At 54.1% G+C, this 17,604-nt stretch overlaps 6 protein-coding genes across 6 annotated transcripts; 2 read left to right on the plus strand and 4 right to left on the minus strand.

Annotated features, from left to right (window-relative positions):
* Window positions 1-215: 215 nt before the first annotated feature.
* On the minus strand, window positions 216-1,848 carry J4E93_006309 (uncharacterized protein; the record flags this gene model as incomplete). The annotated part of the gene is made up of 3 exons (XM_049344225.1): window positions 216-635; window positions 685-1,517; window positions 1,704-1,848. 3 exons carry the CDS (start codon window positions 1,846-1,848, stop codon window positions 216-218), a joined length of 1,398 nt encoding a protein of 465 aa, XP_049198660.1.
* A 329-nt stretch (window positions 1,849-2,177) lies between these two features.
* On the plus strand, window positions 2,178-2,515 carry J4E93_006310 (uncharacterized protein; the record flags this gene model as incomplete). The annotated part of the gene is made up of 2 exons (XM_049344226.1): window positions 2,178-2,373; window positions 2,469-2,515. The coding sequence occupies 2 exons, from the start codon at window positions 2,178-2,180 to the stop codon at window positions 2,513-2,515; spliced, it is 243 nt and encodes an 80-aa protein (XP_049198661.1).
* Window positions 2,516-2,885: 370 nt separating this feature from the next.
* J4E93_006311 (uncharacterized protein) lies at window positions 2,886-4,309 on the minus strand (the record flags this gene model as incomplete). Its single annotated transcript, XM_049344227.1, has 2 exons — window positions 2,886-4,013; window positions 4,082-4,309. 2 exons carry the CDS (start codon window positions 4,307-4,309, stop codon window positions 2,886-2,888), a joined length of 1,356 nt encoding a protein of 451 aa, XP_049198662.1.
* A 1,032-nt stretch (window positions 4,310-5,341) lies between these two features.
* J4E93_006312 (uncharacterized protein) lies at window positions 5,342-6,358 on the minus strand (the record flags this gene model as incomplete). Its single annotated transcript, XM_049344228.1, has 2 exons — window positions 5,342-6,049; window positions 6,098-6,358. The coding sequence occupies 2 exons, from the start codon at window positions 6,356-6,358 to the stop codon at window positions 5,342-5,344; spliced, it is 969 nt and encodes a 322-aa protein (XP_049198663.1).
* Window positions 6,359-9,583: 3,225 nt separating this feature from the next.
* Window positions 9,584-11,420, plus strand: J4E93_006313 (uncharacterized protein; the record flags this gene model as incomplete). Its single annotated transcript, XM_049344229.1, has 2 exons — window positions 9,584-10,394; window positions 10,468-11,420. The coding sequence occupies 2 exons, from the start codon at window positions 9,584-9,586 to the stop codon at window positions 11,418-11,420; spliced, it is 1,764 nt and encodes a 587-aa protein (XP_049198664.1).
* Window positions 11,421-12,225: 805 nt separating this feature from the next.
* Window positions 12,226-17,193, minus strand: J4E93_006314 (uncharacterized protein; the record flags this gene model as incomplete). The annotated part of the gene is made up of 5 exons (XM_049344230.1): window positions 12,226-12,842; window positions 12,897-13,024; window positions 13,076-13,359; window positions 13,409-14,412; window positions 15,411-17,193. The coding sequence occupies 5 exons, from the start codon at window positions 17,191-17,193 to the stop codon at window positions 12,226-12,228; spliced, it is 3,816 nt and encodes a 1,271-aa protein (XP_049198665.1).
* Window positions 17,194-17,604: the final 411 nt, after the last annotated feature.

Below are 17,604 nucleotides of genomic sequence, written 5' to 3' on the forward strand. Positions count from 1 at the left end.
GTGTAAGAGACAGTCAAAGCTTTTGAGGATACTAGGGAGAACGAGAAAAGGGTGCTGGGAGCAAATTGTGGTATTCTTTGGTATTCCATTCGCAACGAAATTTTGGGTCATTCTTGCCCTTTATCCATAATATACATACCGCGCATCGCCGACGGAGTATTTTGTTTACACGCACATAGCCGGTCAAAATTCCCATCCAAAACCCTGTAGTCCATCTACTGCGTCTTCTTTGTGCTCTTCTCGCTAGGCGCACTGTACAGCCAAACGGCGACAAATGCCAACCAGCCCAAAACGGTAACCCAGATACCGCCAATCCAGACCCACGCACCGCTAATCTCAAAACTCCTTGGGTACTCGTCGTGCGCGAAGTGTCTGACGGTGACCTGCCTCTTCTCGTCGATGTTGGTGACAAATGGGCGGCGGTAGTTGACGCGGAAGTTGAAGATGCCGTGTTGATCGGGTGTTCTGAACGCGACACCGAAGATGGTTGCGTTCGCGGTTTGTGCGATCGGAGAGAGGTTCAGGCGTTGGAAGGGCGAGAGCATGCTGAACTCGAGCTGGATGTTATCCTTGGGTGAGGGGACGAAGGGAGCGAGGTGGTCGTTCGTGTATTCGGAGATCTCGACTTGGAAGTGCTATGTCTGTTAGTACCTTTTTCTAAAACGCGCCTCAACATGAACTTACGACGTCGGTCTTGATACGGTAGATTCCAGGGTTGTTCTCAGGAATAGCGGCGCTGGTGTTCAACTTCTTGCTAGCACCTTCATCCTGGTAGTGGAGGAGCTTGCCAATCTTCAGCACACCCGTCTCCTTGAAGGTCCACTCAGAAAGCTTCTGCGCAAACTCGCGGTTACCAGTCGTGATAGCCTTGTCGCCTAGCTTGGCCTTCTCAGCAAACCACTTGTTCTGGAGCATCTCGGCTGAACCGACTACAGCCAGGCGCGCCGCGTTGTTGGCCTGCATCGCAGAGACGACATTTAGCTGCTCTCCAACCGCGAAGGGGTCCTCAACACCGTCAGCCTCGTCCTTGGGGTTGTAGCTGTAGGCGGTGCTAGGGGCGCGGAGGATAGGTGAGGTGAGAGGCGATTCGTTTCCAAGAGCCTGACCGACAGCGCGTGGCACGGCAATGTATCCCTCGCCAGCGAAGTAGTTCTTGACGTCCGGCCTGAGCGACTTGGGGAACGGAAGGAGCAATACATCGTGCTCTTCTTTCGCCGATGACGCATCGTAGTTGAAGTGGTCAACGACCAATGCGCCCTTGTCCGCTGGGATGTTCATGTCAACTTCGAGAAGCATGGCCTGGACAGCTGTGGGGATAGCGTATTCGCTCGAGAGGGCAACCAGAATGTTTCCATCCTTCTTCATGAATTCGAGGAGGTTGTTCGCTGTGAGGGCAGGGCCGAGGCCTTTCGACTTGCCGGGGAGGAGGAGGACATGGTCGTATGCTCGTTCGCCGTGCTTCAGTAATGAGAGCTTGCTCTCTTTTGGTGATTCGACAGATGTGGTGTATCCCCGGGCTATCCAGTCGTGTCAGCATTGGCTCACCATCAGTGAATTCAGTTGAGCGTCATCTGCTGCGCAAGGCCAAGTTGCAAGTTCGATGGCTTCGGGGCTTTGCCAATGCCTCGTCTTTGCATCGCACCTTGCGCGAATGAAAGACACCACAACGTCTCCAGACACAATTGAACTAATTCATAACTTACACGTCAAGTCCTCCAGGAACACACTGTACTTCTCCCTCTCGGCCTGCTCCTCCAGCACAACCAGCAAGCGGTTGCCAGTGAAGCTCTTGGCCTGCACCACCACCGACCAAACGAAGGCGACGGTAAAAGAAAGTAACCACCTCATCTTGTGGTTGAATGAAGATTGGACTTGTCGAGTTGCGCCGGCGTGTGGAGAGCTGTAACGGAGATACGTATGCTTTTGCCAAGCCCCATCGGTCCCGGAAAATCGCTGCACGCCGATTGGAGTGCGGAGGTGAGTGCGTGAGCTACGGGCAGCGACCTCACGAACACCAGACTCGCGCCGACAAACTTGCGATTGCGACACCAGACTGAGGCATTGAGCCTGCTGATTACCGGACCTACCCACGCACGATAAGGGATAGTCTACGTACGCGCATACTTGCCTCGCGACTCCGATACACGCGCTCACATACCAACAGCAACACAGCGACCATGTCCGGCATTCCCCCCTCCCCGCGCTTCTTCCAGCAGCCGATACGCTACATGAAATGGGCCTCTATCAACAAGCCCGCATACTTCTACTCCATCATGGTCGGATGCGCTGGTCCCATAATGGTCGTTACCGTTCCCCCGATTCGGAGATATATGGGCGAGGAGCAGATCCCCAAGATCCCTATGACATACCCAGGTACGTGGCGGATGGCAGGAAATGGTTGCTAGGACATTCGGTGGACTGTGGGAAGGAGATCTGGGGCAAGAGGACGTAATGCTGACTTGACACAGTACCAAAGGGACCACGGCCGAGACCGACGGGCTTCGATGACGAGTAGAGGATATCAGGGGAGATGGAGGAGACAGCAGGAATGAAGCTTTCACTCGAACTCAGGGAGATATCAAGTCAAAATACTCCCTTTCACTTCAATACACCATAAGAATACAGTCAAGAATCATCATTTTGTGTCTGACCGTGGAGGTAGTCGAGCCATTGTCAAGAAATTTACATGCCCTCATAGACCCTTTTGCTGACTACAAGCAACTCAATACCTCATTTCCGTCCAGCCATAGACCCGTTTGACGCCGACATACCAACCTAACCCTCACTTTTGAAAAACCACACAACCCCCAGGAGGTCCTCACGGCGTCCTGTGAAGCTCAAAACCAACCCAATACTACCGCCCGGCGGATACCTCAATCCCAAACCTAATCAATCTTAGCCCGCTTACCCCTGGTATCCTCCTCGTCATCACTCTCAAACTCAACCGAATTTTCCTCCTCCTCACCCTCCATGCTCATACTCCTCTCCTGATGCATCCTCGCAGTATCCAGGTTCTTGCGAGCAATGTCATTGCCACCAGGCTTGTACGCCCTCTTCGCCGGAAGAACCCTAGGACCCTCGCTGTCCTTGTCCCACGGGTAATCTCCCTTATCGAACTCAGTACAAGTCAGATACTCAACAGGGAAGCGATGGATATCCAACTGGCAGGTTGACTTGAGGATCTTGTGCTGATCGACAACGGTCTTCATACACTCCTTGATTTCGAGTAGATGGTTCTCCAGGACGTTCATGGCTTTCTTCGTCATGGGGAACTTGGTGTGGAACTGGTTGATGACGGACTTGTCCATGTAGGAATCTCCTGCTGTGCCGATGGCCTTGTACAGTTCGAAGCCGCAATCGGAACTGTGGCGGCCTTTGTCCATGATGAGACGCTGACCGATCCAGTGGCGGAAGAAGGTCAGTGCCATCCAGACGAGGATGTCTTTGGCGTAGGCTTCGCGCTTGATGGGCAGGTCTTCGACGGGGAGGCGCATGGTACCGGGGTAGAGGGACATGACGGCTAGCTCGACGGCCTTGCATTGGCTGAGCATCGCACGATGGTACTTCTCGAGCAAGCCGCGTAGACCAGGGACTTCGCGTAGGTAGTCGAGGGTACTGCGAGAAGCCTTCAGAACCCTCCAGTTGCCGACTAAGTGGACGATACACTCGCGGAAGATGAGTTCGCTGCGGATTCGGTACGACATCTCGATCCATGCGTGCGGCTTCTTCTGGATAGCACGGAAGAGATCTTGACCGTGTTTCAGGAGGGCGATCTCAATGGGCTTGGAGATAAGTACGGTGCAGCCTAGGTAGTCCGCAATTCTGAGAAGCTGGTAGCAGTCCTGGAGGGCGGCGGACATGTCGGTGTCGGCAATCTTGAGCTCCTTGTTGTAGAACGCATAGAAGATGCTTTCGTAGTGCTCGAAGGTCTTAACGGCTTGGGGGATTCGTCCGTTTTCGTTGACAATCAGGCCGCTGCGACCGTCGGCTCGCTCGGCAGTTGGTGTGAGTTCCTGAAAACATCGGTGTTAGTTACTGTTGCCGGTAAATAGAGGATAGGATAGGGGTTAGAGTTTCATACCACAAGGTCAAGACGACCGGCAGGATGTTGTTCAGAAGGTAGGTCCTTGAGTTCAATCATCCATCGCGTCTTGATACCAGCATTTCTGGCGCGGGTGTTCAATTTGACGGCGTTGCACTCGGTCAACAAGTCGGCGAGGAGAGTGGAGTTACGCGCCAAAGTACCAGAGTGGAACTTGTAGCGACGCTCATGGCCGAGGACGACTTCGACATCTTCTGCTTGGTTCATGTTGAGTGATGGGTTGTTGTTGGTTGCTGAAGCCTTAGGTGACAACGCTCAACGCAAGAGAAGAGTGCCGAAGGCTGGAGGCGGCAAGCAAGGAGATTATGTATGCAAGACAAGCACTGTTGTCAGCAATCAAATGATCAAAATGTTTGTAGAGTGGAGAGTGCGGTGGAGGGTTGGAGCATATAGGTGAAGAGTTTATATATGGAGGTATTGGGGGTCTTCTGCTAGCGGCTGACAGCTCGTGTGGTATTCGCAAAGGTAAAGTTGGGCAGGTAAAAGAGCCCGAGCGCAATATCACGGGGTGGACCAGGCCCTCCAATGGTCGCCAGAGTGAGAGACTTTGGGTTATCTGAAGGTCGACAAGTGCCTAGGCGCGCGCGTCAAACGGAGCGCGATTGGGTCGCTGAAGTCCTCAACACTGCTGTTCCCGTTCTGAATACAATTTGTCGCAAAAGAAGTAGGTCGTAAGTCATTGATATCTTTGGGTGCTTGAGTACTTCGAAACATATGCCTCGTGGGTGGGAAACCAAAGGATCGTATAATGCACGACACATTGTTGTATGCGAAGTCATCTTTCTACAAAGCAAAATCAGAAATAGAACTGTCAGGAGTAGCTGTCCGTTCCCCTGAGACCTCCAACTACTAGTAGATGAGATTGATGGTCATGGACGTAACAATACGCCCTACTGAAACCCAGAACAATGAGCACATGGAAGCGATCACGCATCTTTACTTTTTTCTCATTGCACATACATACACATATGAGACTCTGTATGAAACTGAAGTCTGAGTAAGAAAACCAAAGTCTTTGCTACTGTAAGTACTATGAACAAGTCTGATGCGGAAATGCCTCATTTCACATGACCGTAATGCGGTCCACATAAGATTCATTGTGTTGCTCCAAAAGTGGAATCAATTGAGATTCGTGGGGTTAAATATATCATACAGGAAGGAAATCAGGATTTGATCCTCGGCACTAGGCCTTGCTCATAACATCACCCGAAGAGGTCGAATGGTAGCTCCGTAGAGGCCTCACATCCACTTTTGTGCTTGCTGCATACCGCTGAGCCCGTTGAGCCCCGGGAACTCCGTAGTGCTTCCGTCAGCGAGACGCTGCAGTTGAACTCCTCGCACGTCATCTGCATCCTTGAAGCAGTGAGTCGGATGGCACAAGTTCAGGAGCAGAACTGCCGCGATAATGACAGCACCCTCCAATCCAATGAAGTACTTTTGGGTGTTGGCAATGTGGCCTTCCCAGCCCTCACTCAATTCCGCCACGCGAAACACGCATCTTGTGAAAATGCAGAGGGTAGACAGCGACAAAGCCACAAGGAAAGCTTTGAATGGCCATGAACGGCGGATGATAGCTGGCTGTTGATCCGGAGATATCTGGCCTAGAGCTGTTCGTCCTTGGTATGTGCGCCATGCAAAGTCGAGGGCCAGCAAAATGAAGAGGAGCATGGTTGCGACTTGGAAGGCGAGACCGGCAATCATGATGTTGTTGCCCTTCTGCGGGTCCTCGCCGTTGTGTGTCGCGACGCTGGCCATACCTCCGCCAGCGGCCTGAAGCACGAGAGAGATGAAGTCGCAGGGGATGAAGATCTTGGGGTATGAGAGTGGCTTGATCCGTGAGTGTTGGGGGCCGACAGTGGTGACGATGCGCGAGAGACAGAGGTAGATGCCCGCAGCGAGGAAGGCAGGTGCGATGGTCAGGCAGATGATCTGGATGAGGAAAGGGTTCTGTGTCGTGTCAGTCCTAGAATCGACGAATACAATCCACAGACGTACCTCAGCGAACTGATCTGCATGTGCTAGGATGCGCCCAATGTAACCGACGACTTCAATCGCGCAACCCGTTCCCATTGCGACAGTGAAGCCAAGCCATCTCTTTCCCATAAGTCCCTGCACAAGGTAGGCGATAGTCGAGAGACCGAACAGCGCAGCGAAGGCGATGTTTGTGGCCAAAGAAGGTTGATAGCCCCAGTATGCATACTCTTTTGGGCATGCCTCTGATATGTGATAGCAAGGCCCCTCGAAACCGACTATCATCTTGGGCGAAGCTGAAGGCGTATTCGTCTCGATTTTCCGTGGGGGTGAGTAGGGAAAGGGAAAGATTTGTATGCGGCAGTTGAAATTATACCCTGTGAATGAGGGTCGCCAAGGCAAGGAAAAGGCGGTAGAAGGTAAGTATTAGGTACCCGTAAGCTAGTGAGTGGATGCGTCAAGTGAGAGCGTGGAACGTGAGTGGGGTCCCGGGTGTTGTAGGCAGGGACGAGGGAGGGGACTGAAGCTGACCACCAGGGCAGTCGCGGTGAGCGAGCGGAACGCGCTATTGCGCTGGAGTAGAAAGAACGAGTGAAAGAGGACGAAGCGCCACAACACCAGCTCGCAAGGCTGCGGATGGAGCGATGATATAAGTACCGGTGTGATGACCTTCTCGCCTAGGGAATTGTACGCATCAGTGCGACCATGGTACTGAGGCCCGGTTCGCCAGTACGACCCAACAGTACAACCACCAATTACAATACTGGCTACAAAGCGGACACTTTTTGTAACCGGCAACGTTATGGTTACAGGGACCTGCCGCGCGTGCGAGGAGGAAATGTGCGATTGGATATTGCGACAAGAACAGACCGCGGACTATTGACTTACCGCTGGTTGCATGGAAATGTCCTTTCTTTTGGAGTGTCAAGCTTTCCACCCAGCGCTGCACGTGGCTCAAAAGCAAAAGGCGGTCTCAGAATGTATGCGAGCACTGACCTCATCTTCGTGCACTTCCTCTTCTGGTCGTAGCGTAGAGCTACAATGTTGGTAAAGATGATGCGGTTGGTCCCGAGCGAATGTTAGCTATCTCAGCTTATCTTGCTAGCCATCATCAGGCATATCTTCGTGCATCACCAGTGAGCATTTGCGTGAACAGCGAAATAAAGCATAGCTGACTTGAGAATCTGCAAAGGGCATCAGTGACCAGGACTGAAGGACGTACCTAAGATACAGCTGGAGGGACGACGCGGCGGTGGTTTCATCACGAAATGTATACCACTTCTGAAAAGGCAAGCATAGCCAAGTTCCTGGCTTGCATGCGCGAGGACAGCTCATTGTTCCCCAGAGAGACAACGCCGCCCTTGATTCCAGTACAGTTCATAAATCCCGACTCAAAGAAAATTACCGGGTAACGATTTGTACCCTTTTCCGTAGACGCCAATACGGTGATAAGATCAAGTGACAGCGACGCGAATGTGTGACACCCAAAGGGTGTGCCAGTTGTTCTGGTCCGCGGCGACAGCTGCTCCTCAGGTAGTTGGCGGCGGTGGTGGCGGTGCTTCGAGCCGAGTGTTCTCAGCCAGCATTCTACTGAACGCGATGCCGACACCTTCGATGACGGCCAGGAGGATGGCGCAACCGATAGCATTATTGCGCATGGCTTTGGCCCCGCCTCGAACCGCCAGCGCGCCTCCAGTGAAGAAGCCCCCGATGATGGCATTCCACGGATCTTCCTTCTTCCTACAAAGGTACCAATTAGTACGTGGCTGGTTGTTCGTCGCGAATTGGGTTCCTCGTTGGCCAGAGAGGAGCCTCCGCACCTGATGCCTTTCACAGCGCAATCGAAGCTGCTAAAGAGGCCACCCCATACTCCAAAGTTACCACCAAGGACAGGGGCGCGCGTTTTCAGGGCGACAATGGCACCGACGCGTCGCTCGCCATGCGGAGAATTGCTGTTGGAGCTGTGAGCACTATTTGGCTATACGCCGTGGTGGTGAAGTAAGTACCGGAACCCCTTTATGCCATGCCAAACTGCCCCTCCGATGGCCTAGGAGTTGTTAGCTATGAAACCGAGGATGACGTAGCCAGCTGCAAGCAATCGATAGGACTTGCCCCCATGCAGAACGCTCCGCCAAAATCACTAAGGGCAACCCAAGGGCAAGGGTCCCGGCTGTGGTCCATGGACATTGTGGAGTGTCATGGAGTGTGAACGTGACTTGGGTTTGGTGTTTGGGCCTTGCCATGTGCCTGCGGGGTCAGCTCACGGATGCAGGTACGACGGGGTGCCGGAGCAAATCCGATACCAAGCATATGACTGAGAGCGACTTAGTTCCCGATCCCTTTGGATAACTTATCGTCCCTGTACATCTACTCGGCGTAGTCGATGTATTATGGCTACGTGCGAGGCAACACACATACATTTGCGGAGGAAGTCAGGTACTCCTATTTGCAAGAGATGGAACATGGTGCACCAAGTCTTGTGCGTGTGGCCTTTGCTCCTCACTACGAAGCATGGGCGGTGACAGTGCGGGCGGACGTCTCGGCAGGCTCCAATACCGTGGACGTGTTCCGAGTCGGGCAGCACACGGGGCTTGAGACGTAAGCGCAACGGCATTTGGATAATTCTCGAGATGATTGATTAGAAAGCAAAGAATTCCGAGGAAAGAGGCGAGAAGGGCAAGCATGGCTATCATTTGTCGGACGGCCAGGTACAATTCCCAATCCCCTGCTCGCCCTAGCGCCACCAGCACGGTCACTGCAAGACAGCCTGCATGCAAGCCTACGTCGCCATCCTCCGACAGCTGTGCATACACCTACACACTGCTCTGTTGTCTCTTGTCGTCGTCGCGGAACACGTTGTATCTGCTCTGCGACCTTGTCACTCGAATCATCGCGATATACACTAGTACGGACCCTGCTTTGGCGAGCCCGAGGCCACATCAGTTGAGCCCAAGTGCCTGTGTTGGCTTGGCGGCGGGCGAACCCCAATCCCACGTCTTCGGCATTGACGCATCATCAACGCTGTCACTCGTTCCAACCACCTCCGAGACACATTCTGTCCCCCGTGATCTGGTCGCTGTTGGTTCTTTTGGAGCTGTTGTCAGCTGTATACTGTCAGTGTTAGCATCGCCGAGCAATAGAGGGGTTCTCCGCTAACTGGCCACCAGTACCGTCCCTCACACAAACCCCTCGAAAAAGGTGCGTAGAGCTCCAGTACCGCCACACCCCGTCTCGACGTTGTTTGGGAGAGACCCCGTGTTCCCCAGGCGGCTGTACACCGGCGATACAGACTGCGCGTGGTTGATTGCTAATACGGGCAACACAGCACGAGAGGGACCGACTTGGATATAGTAGGACTGCTGGGAGTCACGTCCGCCCCACAGTCTTGGTGATCGGACGTTGAGGAAGGATTGCCACCATGGCAGCGGCGACTGCGGGTAAGTAAAGGAAGTCGTTGCGGGCAGCCTGCAACGCTCTTCACCATTTCCTTCTGCCACCATATGCACCAACATGCCTCGTCTGAGCCTCCTCCCCGGTCTCTCCAGATATCTGACATCGCTTCTCCCCTTCGCAGGCTACGAGTGGAACCGCTCTTCGCCGCTGCGCTCCTCGCCCGACACATCGTCCTCCATGTACCCCGACCGGCCCATTCGCCCTCTGCCCGCCCGTTCTCTACGCGCCCGCTTGTCCCCCGAGCAGGCCGAGACGATCGTGTACCCGCACAACCCGCCTTCTACAGGGCCGCTCTTCAACTACCCGCCATACACGGCCGATGAGCGCGTCAGACCTCACAGGACTGGGGCTAATGACCACCACGCCTGTCATTGTGGCCATACCCATTCCGAGGTCGAGAGCGAGGAGGAAGAGGACGACCGAAACGGACCGCTGCCGTCGTCCCCGAGCTATCAGTACAGCAGACAAGCGTCAGGCAAGCCGGCAGCGGGTGCGACTGGTGCCTATCGCAAACCAGGTTCGCCTGCGTCTTCGGTAGATGGCTACGAGTCATTTGAGAACACGAACAACAAGAAGAAGCGCAAAATCCCCAACATGGGTAGCAACGGGTCACACCACGCGAGCCTCTCCGCCGATCTGACTGGCATGGGTGTCGCACCAGTTCACGAGGCAGGCGCCATGGACGACGGGGATGGCATCGCGCGTTACTACGGCTCGGCGCCTTCGACACCCCAACACGCGACAAGTTCCGGAACCGGTATCTCAGGCGCAGGCAGAGGGCGTTTCGGCCGATCTGGCTCTGGACGCTCGGAAAGGCGAGTGTTGGCTAGTTCGACCAATCTCGCCAACGCCAAAGGGAACAGCAAACGTACGGTGTCACCTCGGGAATTGATACGTCTTTACCACTAAAAGAGTCCGTGCGCTAACGATTTGTTTTCTAGGACCTCCGGAGCAAAGCGGCATCATCTCCACTGCCATTGCCAACGCAAACGCGACCCCACCACCCCCGGGCAACGAAAACGTGAGCCTTCTGCAGCAGGAAGCCGCCAAGCATACTGCCAGCAAGACCCAATTCACTTTCACCTGTGGCTCCGACTCGGCCAACAAGATGGTCTGGCCGGGCCAGGAAAACGGCCAGTACCCTCAACCGCCTGGCGCATACCCCAATGCCGCCGCCTCTCCTTCACCCCACCCTCAAGCTGCCCGCTCACGGCCCCCCGTGCGCCCCGATGCGCCCATGGTGTCTACCCAGGGCACTCAGACCAGCCCCAACATGAATGGAGCAGGTGCATATCCCCCACCGCCCCTGCCCAATGGGACTGCACGACGTCCGACCGGACCTCCACCACCGCAACAGGCACCGCCGCCTCGAAAGCCGCGACGAAGTGCTACCAAGCTGTACGAGTATGCTGCCCGCAAGCGTCGCATTCAGCAAGAGTACGCCAACTTCCACAACCCGCCAAGTCAGCCCTGGATATGTGAATTCTGCGAGTACGAAGACATATTTGGCCATCCTCCCATGGCTCTGATCCGGCAGTATGAGATCAAGGACAGGAAGGAGCGCAAACGTCTGGCAGAGAAGCGGCGGCTGTTGGAGAAGGCCAGGATGAAGGGACGCAAGGGCAAGAAGGCGAGCAAAAAGGCACAGAACAATGCCAACAACGCTCAGCACAACCAAAATCCTCCGCCCGGCGGCTACGACCGACGCGACGATGAAGGGTCGCTGGATCCACAGGACGAGTACTACGACGACGATTACGACGAACCTATAGCTACTTGTCCACATGGTTGCCAGCATCACCCGCATCCTCCGCATCCACACCCGCACAAAGTCCCAGGTTTGCCTCCTGGGGACCCTCGGGTGGGAGGGCCGCCTGTTGCCAATGGCATCTAGCAACCGGACGAGACGGGGTGGGCCGTCTGTGTTCTTGCATTGAGTCTTCTTGTACTGTCTTTCCGTGCCGCCTTCATGGTCGGAGTTGTTGCAGCTGTTGCTCGGGTGTCTAGACGCGGTGTCAAACGGATCTTCGAGATGACAGGGGGCTAGCGCATTCGATCAACCACGCTTTCCCTCGCCCGCGGCCTAACGCCTCACCGAGCATACTCAGCAACCCTCTCCTAAGGCGCACTGTTTCCTTTTGTTTGCAGCGTTCTAGCGTCGTTTTTCCAGCATTGTTTCTCAGCACTTCCCCGGAGTCATTGAACCATTGGTCGTTCCCAGTTTCACACCACCCGATCACGACTCGCTCTCAATCATCTCACCTTCACGACATATCATGAACATATAACCATACATAAACTCCACTCAAATAGACAACCTCTCAACCCCAGCACTGAGACGGACTGTATTGTATTGTACATATCCCGCCGGCAGTGTACAGAGGCAACATTACAAGATATCGGATGGCGTTGTAAGTTGGGCAGCTGGTCCAGCTTGTTGTCTCACACTCTTGGTCGGCAGACTGTCAACATATCGTCATGTTACATAGTATACAAGTTGGTAATTGCTAGCTAGAAAATGCACTGTATGTAACAACAAGCAATCGATCAACCCCCATCCGACCTCACTGTGCTCTTCGAACTGCGCTGCCTCACTATGCCTCGCGATGCTATTTTACGCAGAGTTGTGATTTGAACATGTTTTCATTTCTCATTTCTCATATCCATGCAATCGATACATCTCCTTTATGTACAGCCTTCTACATCCTCTCGACAGGGCTGAGTCCAAGCACCCTCATACCATTGTACAAGACCTGCCTAGCAGCAACATACAGCGCCAACCTCGCAATCATGACGTTCTTCTCCGAGCCCACAACCTGCAAGTGGTCGTAACTGCTGCTGAGCGCATGTGCCATCTTGAACAAGTACGTAAGTACTGTAGTGGGCTCCTGCGTCTTGAGCGTGTTGAGGAAAGTGTCTGGCCACGACGCCAACTGGCGGACCAACTCCACAGCCTTGTCTTCCTTCAGCAAGCTCAAGTCAGCGGATGTGAGGTCTAGGTCAGCGAGGCTGGGGTCCGCATCGCAGGCCTTGCGGTATATGGAGCAGAGACGGGCGTGTGCGTATTGCAGGTATGGGCCTGTGTCGCCTTCGAAGGAGCACATGCGGTCCATGTCGAAGGTGTAGTTGTTGATGCGCTTGCCCTTCATGTCTTGCACCATGACGGCGGAGATACCTAGTGTGTCGGCGGTTTGCTCGGGGTCTTTGACTTGGGCGTATTTTGTCTCGTTCGTCTTCATTACTTCGTGCATCTTGTCGCCGACGTCGCGGAGGATGTCGTCGAGGAACTTGGCTGTACCTTTTCGGGTCGACATACCTGTGCGTTATTAGTGGCCTGGACGGGATGTATGAGATGGGATGGAGGACATACCAAGGACCATGCCGAAGTTGATGTGTTGGCACTTGTCTGAGATATCTTTCCTTCCCATGAGCTCTTCGATCTTGAAGAGTTGGGCCAAGTGCAGGTCTTGTTGTGATGCGACGACGTAGATCATGCGGCTGTGACGCAGTTAGCAAGAGGTAGGAAATTGTAGGAATGGGCTGGCATACTCAAAGTGGTACTTCTCGACACGCTCAATCGCAGCGCCAATGTCTCGGGTCAGGTACAGAGAAGTACCGTCCTTCTTCTTGACGACGGCCTTGCCCAATTTTTTGGAGTGCTTTGTAAGATCGACAATGACGGCGCCCTCTGAGTCCTCGCAGACCTTTTTCTCCCACATGATCTTAGCAGCCAGGTCCATACTCTCGTCCTTGACTTGAGACTCTCCGCTGTAGTCGTCGTAGTGGATGTTTAGCCGGGCGTATGTCTGCTTGTACTTCTCGATGGACAGGTCCTGCGCAGGTCAGTATTTGTACTCTAGCCTTTGTGATCAGTCTACTCACCCTGAAGCGCTTCCAGATGCCGAGCGCCTTAGGCTCGCCGTCTACCATGCCCTTGAAGTACTTCCTAGCCTGCTCGTCGATACCCTCAGCTTCGATCTTCTTGACCTCGGCCTCCTGCTCCGACGCGTCCTTGCCGTCTTCCTTAAGCTTCGCAGCTTCGGCCTTGAGAGCCTTCATTTTCTCCGCCTCTTCGTGTTGTACGTTGCTGACCCTGACGTAGATGTCGTACAAGTGTCCAATGGGGTTCTTGACGAGCTCCTCCTCGTTACCGTAGAGGTCGAAACCAATAGCCAACACACCGTATTGCTTTCCCCAATCTCCGAGGTAGTTCATGCGAACGACGTCCCAACCAGCGCCCTCGTATAGGTTTGCGAGGAAACCACCAATGATTGTGCTTCGCAAATGGCCAGCGTGGAAGGGCTTCGCGATGTTGGGTGAACTGAACTCGACGATCATCTTCTTTGCGCCGGAGGAGGGGTCGAGCGGGTTCTTGAGACCAAGGTTCTTGTTGAAACCGTATGCCTCCTTGGACTTGAGGACCATGGGCAGAACAAGCGATGTGAGCGTCTCCGGTTTGAAGAAGAAGCCAATGGATGTGTTTGTGACAATTGGCTTCTTGACCAGCGGCGACTCGGGGAAGGCATCTGCCAGCTCCTGTGCGAAGGCCTTCATGTCCTTCTTCTTCTGGCGGAGCGCAGGCACGGCCAGCTGCAAGTCTCCATGCTCTGGCTTAGCCGTCCATGCTAGTGTGGGGTATATTATTTGCTTGTCTACGCCTGACACGGACGAGAGCAGCTCGGTGATGTGACTCCGGTAGATGTCGAATGGGTTAAGGGCGGGGTATGTGTTGGGCTCTTGCGGGACCTTGTCGAGGCCGAGCGTCGCGAGGGTGTTGGTGAGGTCCTCCATGCTGACTGGTGGGCGCGCCGACGCGTCGAGGTTTCGGAGGGGATTGAGGGAAGTAGCGTCGAACTGGAAGTAGTCTCGCAGTAGTGTGGAGGCAGCTGCGACTCTAGGACTGTTGTGCCCGGGTGGGATGGGCTGATTGCGTAGATAGTGTCGCGGACGTGTGTGCGGTCGCAGCGGGGAGGAGAGTGTGTGAAGGGTGGACGCGCGCGGGGTGCTGGGCGTAATGGCAGGCTGTGTCAGTATGACTGGGCTACGGCTGCGTGTCTGAGTCAAAGGAAAGGAGAGAGTCGCCAGCGGCCTCGTCAAACAAGCGTTGCTAGAGGGAAAAAGTCTGGCGCGACAAATATTTGCCAGGCTTTGCTGCATGCCAGATGTGGGGTAGCTGCGATGCGTCAACGGTTCGCGAAAGATGCGAGCAATCGCGCTAGTATAAAATTTAGGAGGGGCACCGCCGTGAGGCTGAACATGGCCTGAGCCCCCAGCCTGACCATGACATCGTCGCTGCCACCCTACTGATCACACACCATCACCTCAAGTCATCTCATCACGAAGAAAAGGCTCTGATTACAAAACATAACTATCTCGAAAGTCCAGAACACTTCCAATTTGCCCCATCGCCGATTTCGCGCAACAAAGGTGCCACGGCGTCAACATGAGGCTCGTAAACGCACGCCTCGCACGATTCGGATCTTGTGCCTCCAGATTCTGACATGCGCATAACCTACAGGGCGGCACATATGCGTGCTGATGTTCCTGCGCGTCGCCGCGGCCAGCCAGGCACAACATGCGCCAGGCATGGCTTGTATACAGGTCGAGTCAGATGCAGTCCCGTCGATGCAGAAGGACGAGTCGGGTTCACATGTCATGTGTACGCTCATGCAAAGACGGCCTCGAATCTCTTTTTGCACCTTCATGCTCCATCTCCTAAGCCGCCTTTGACTAGGTCCCCAACGAAGCCCAGCTGCTCTCTGTTGTCGTCGCAAAGCCTGGCGTATTCGAGCAATAACCGCAGAGTGTAAATGTACATGTCTGCAGAGGTAGGGGTACGAAGTCAGTATATGTCTCACATGCACTTCGTACAGCCAGAACTTACCTTCTTTGCGTAAGACCTTGTTAGCCCACTCCTGGCCGCTAAGTGCAATCTTTTCCGCTGCTTTGTCGTGAGCGCCGTACAGCACTGCCACATCATCGTCTCCAGTGCCTAGGAAATAATCCAATATGGCGTGCATGTCGACAAATGAGTTGTCCATCGGCACAAAGTGCAGCCATGGTATCAGTCGATCGTCGTGCCATTCCGAGTAGATGGTCGCCTTGATGGGAACGGACGTCGAACGTAGGAAAGAAAGATAACGCCCGGAGAAGGAGTTACCATCGATATCTGGGAGGAGTTTGTAGTCGAACTGTTTGGACATGGGAACCTTCTCTACAGCCTCGAACCATTGCTCATTGTAGTCGCAAGTTCGCTTACCAGACTGTGGGAAACACAGAAGATCCGTGAAGCCGGCATCCGCAATCCGATCGAGCCAAGAACCCATGTTCATATGTCTTGTCGCCTCTAGATGATACGTCGTATATGACTGCGGACTGTACGTTTCGCCTCCGTTCGCTACCTCAGCGCCCATTTCGAGATTGTGCACATATGTTCCATTTAACATGGAGACGAAGCGGTGCCGGTGGAATCGCGTCCAGTTCTCTGCCTTGTTACGACCTCCACTAGCGACACCCCGCCATATAGCACCTGCGATCTTCTTCGACCAACTTTTGCCATCGGGATTCGTACCTGAGTAGTCTCCTCCTGCAAAGGCCTCGGAGAGATATGCGGCGGGAGGAATGAGAATGTCTGCATTTTGCTGTAACTTCGTCTCACCGAATATGGGTATCAAAGCGTGAGTTGTCGATATCGAGACCGGCTCGATGAATGTTCCATGGGACTCCTGTAGATGCTTTTGTTGGCAAGCATCTCTCGCCAAGTCCCAGTTCTGCACGTAGCCTTTATACGAGTGCTCTGGATAGCCCCGAGGGAAAGGAGGAGGTCCAGCAAGGTTCGTGGCAGCGGCCTGGTTTCGGCCAGGTGAATCTGGTGGACATGCTTTCCGCGCCATCTCCCAATATGGCTCGCTCGATCCCATCCAGTTTACCTGAGGCGGCTCTCCAGTCGTCTCGTCTGGAGCTTGGAAGCCACTATACTCGGAGATGACCTCATCATCAGGCAGTATTTTCCGCGTCAGGGTCTCAACCCGGGTGTAGTTGCTCATCTCCTCCCACGGTACGATGACTCGGCTCTCATCCATGACGTTGACAGCGAAATCGAGGTCAGGTAGCATGCCTTCCATGCGCCTGACCATATCCCACCACGCGAACATACGGTCCGTCGGCGTGCCTGGACCCTGGTTTTCCGTCCTGGTGGCGGTTCCGTTCCTTACGGTGATGCGATGTTCATAGTGCTGTGCAAAGCCACGCATGCTATTCGCAGAAACACCCCAGAAGGGCCTTAGATCACGGTAGATCTGATCGAAAAGTTCTTCCACGATGACCGCATCGTGTTTCTGCGCATACTCAAACCAGGCGTCAAAGTGAGGTGGTGGATTGCGACCGCGCCTTTGTCGGTATGCGTCGGCTGCCGAATATAGGTCGTGTGTTTGTTCTGAGATGAGCTCTCCAAATTTGCGTTGGGCGTGTACCTTGAGCTCATCGATGGGGTGCAATTCCAGCGTGCTTGGTCCATGGTGAATGAGCTTGTCGCGATGTGCGGGTTGTGAAGGCGAGCGGAATTGCCAAAGCAACAAGATGCTATTACAGAGAAGCAGGATACCCAAGCCGACAGTAAATACGACGGTATTGCGAAAGCCGATGAATCGCGCGCACCGCTGAAACATGTTGATGAAGGTCTATCGAGTGGCAGGTTGTAGCAGTGACGTAGGTAAGTGCCAAAAGAACAAAGGAAAGAAAAGGTAAGAGAGTGCCACTCACACCGAGAGCTTTCACCTCATGTTCTGGCAGGTAGGTGAAAGACAAGGTAGAGGGGCGGCCCTTGCGTTCAAATGTTTGCTGGTTCAAGGCAGGTCCAACTAGAACCACGCGACTGCCGCATGACGCAAGCAGCCAGTAGCTTCGAGAAGGAGCGTTTCCTAGTATCTGATCGCAATTTTCAGAGCTTTCCGCCTTCTTAAATCAATTCACACACCGAATCTTCTGCAGTGTCTTGATGCTTGCGCGTCGTAATACTTACATCACCGCACATGTGTTGTACCACTATATCGAGTATTCGATACATGAAGACAATCCAC

Source organism: Alternaria ventricosa (assembly GCF_023758065.1).
Source record: "Alternaria ventricosa strain BMP 2768 chromosome Unknown scaffold_10, whole genome shotgun sequence".
NCBI lineage: Eukaryota > Fungi > Ascomycota > Dothideomycetes > Pleosporales > Pleosporaceae > Alternaria > Alternaria ventricosa.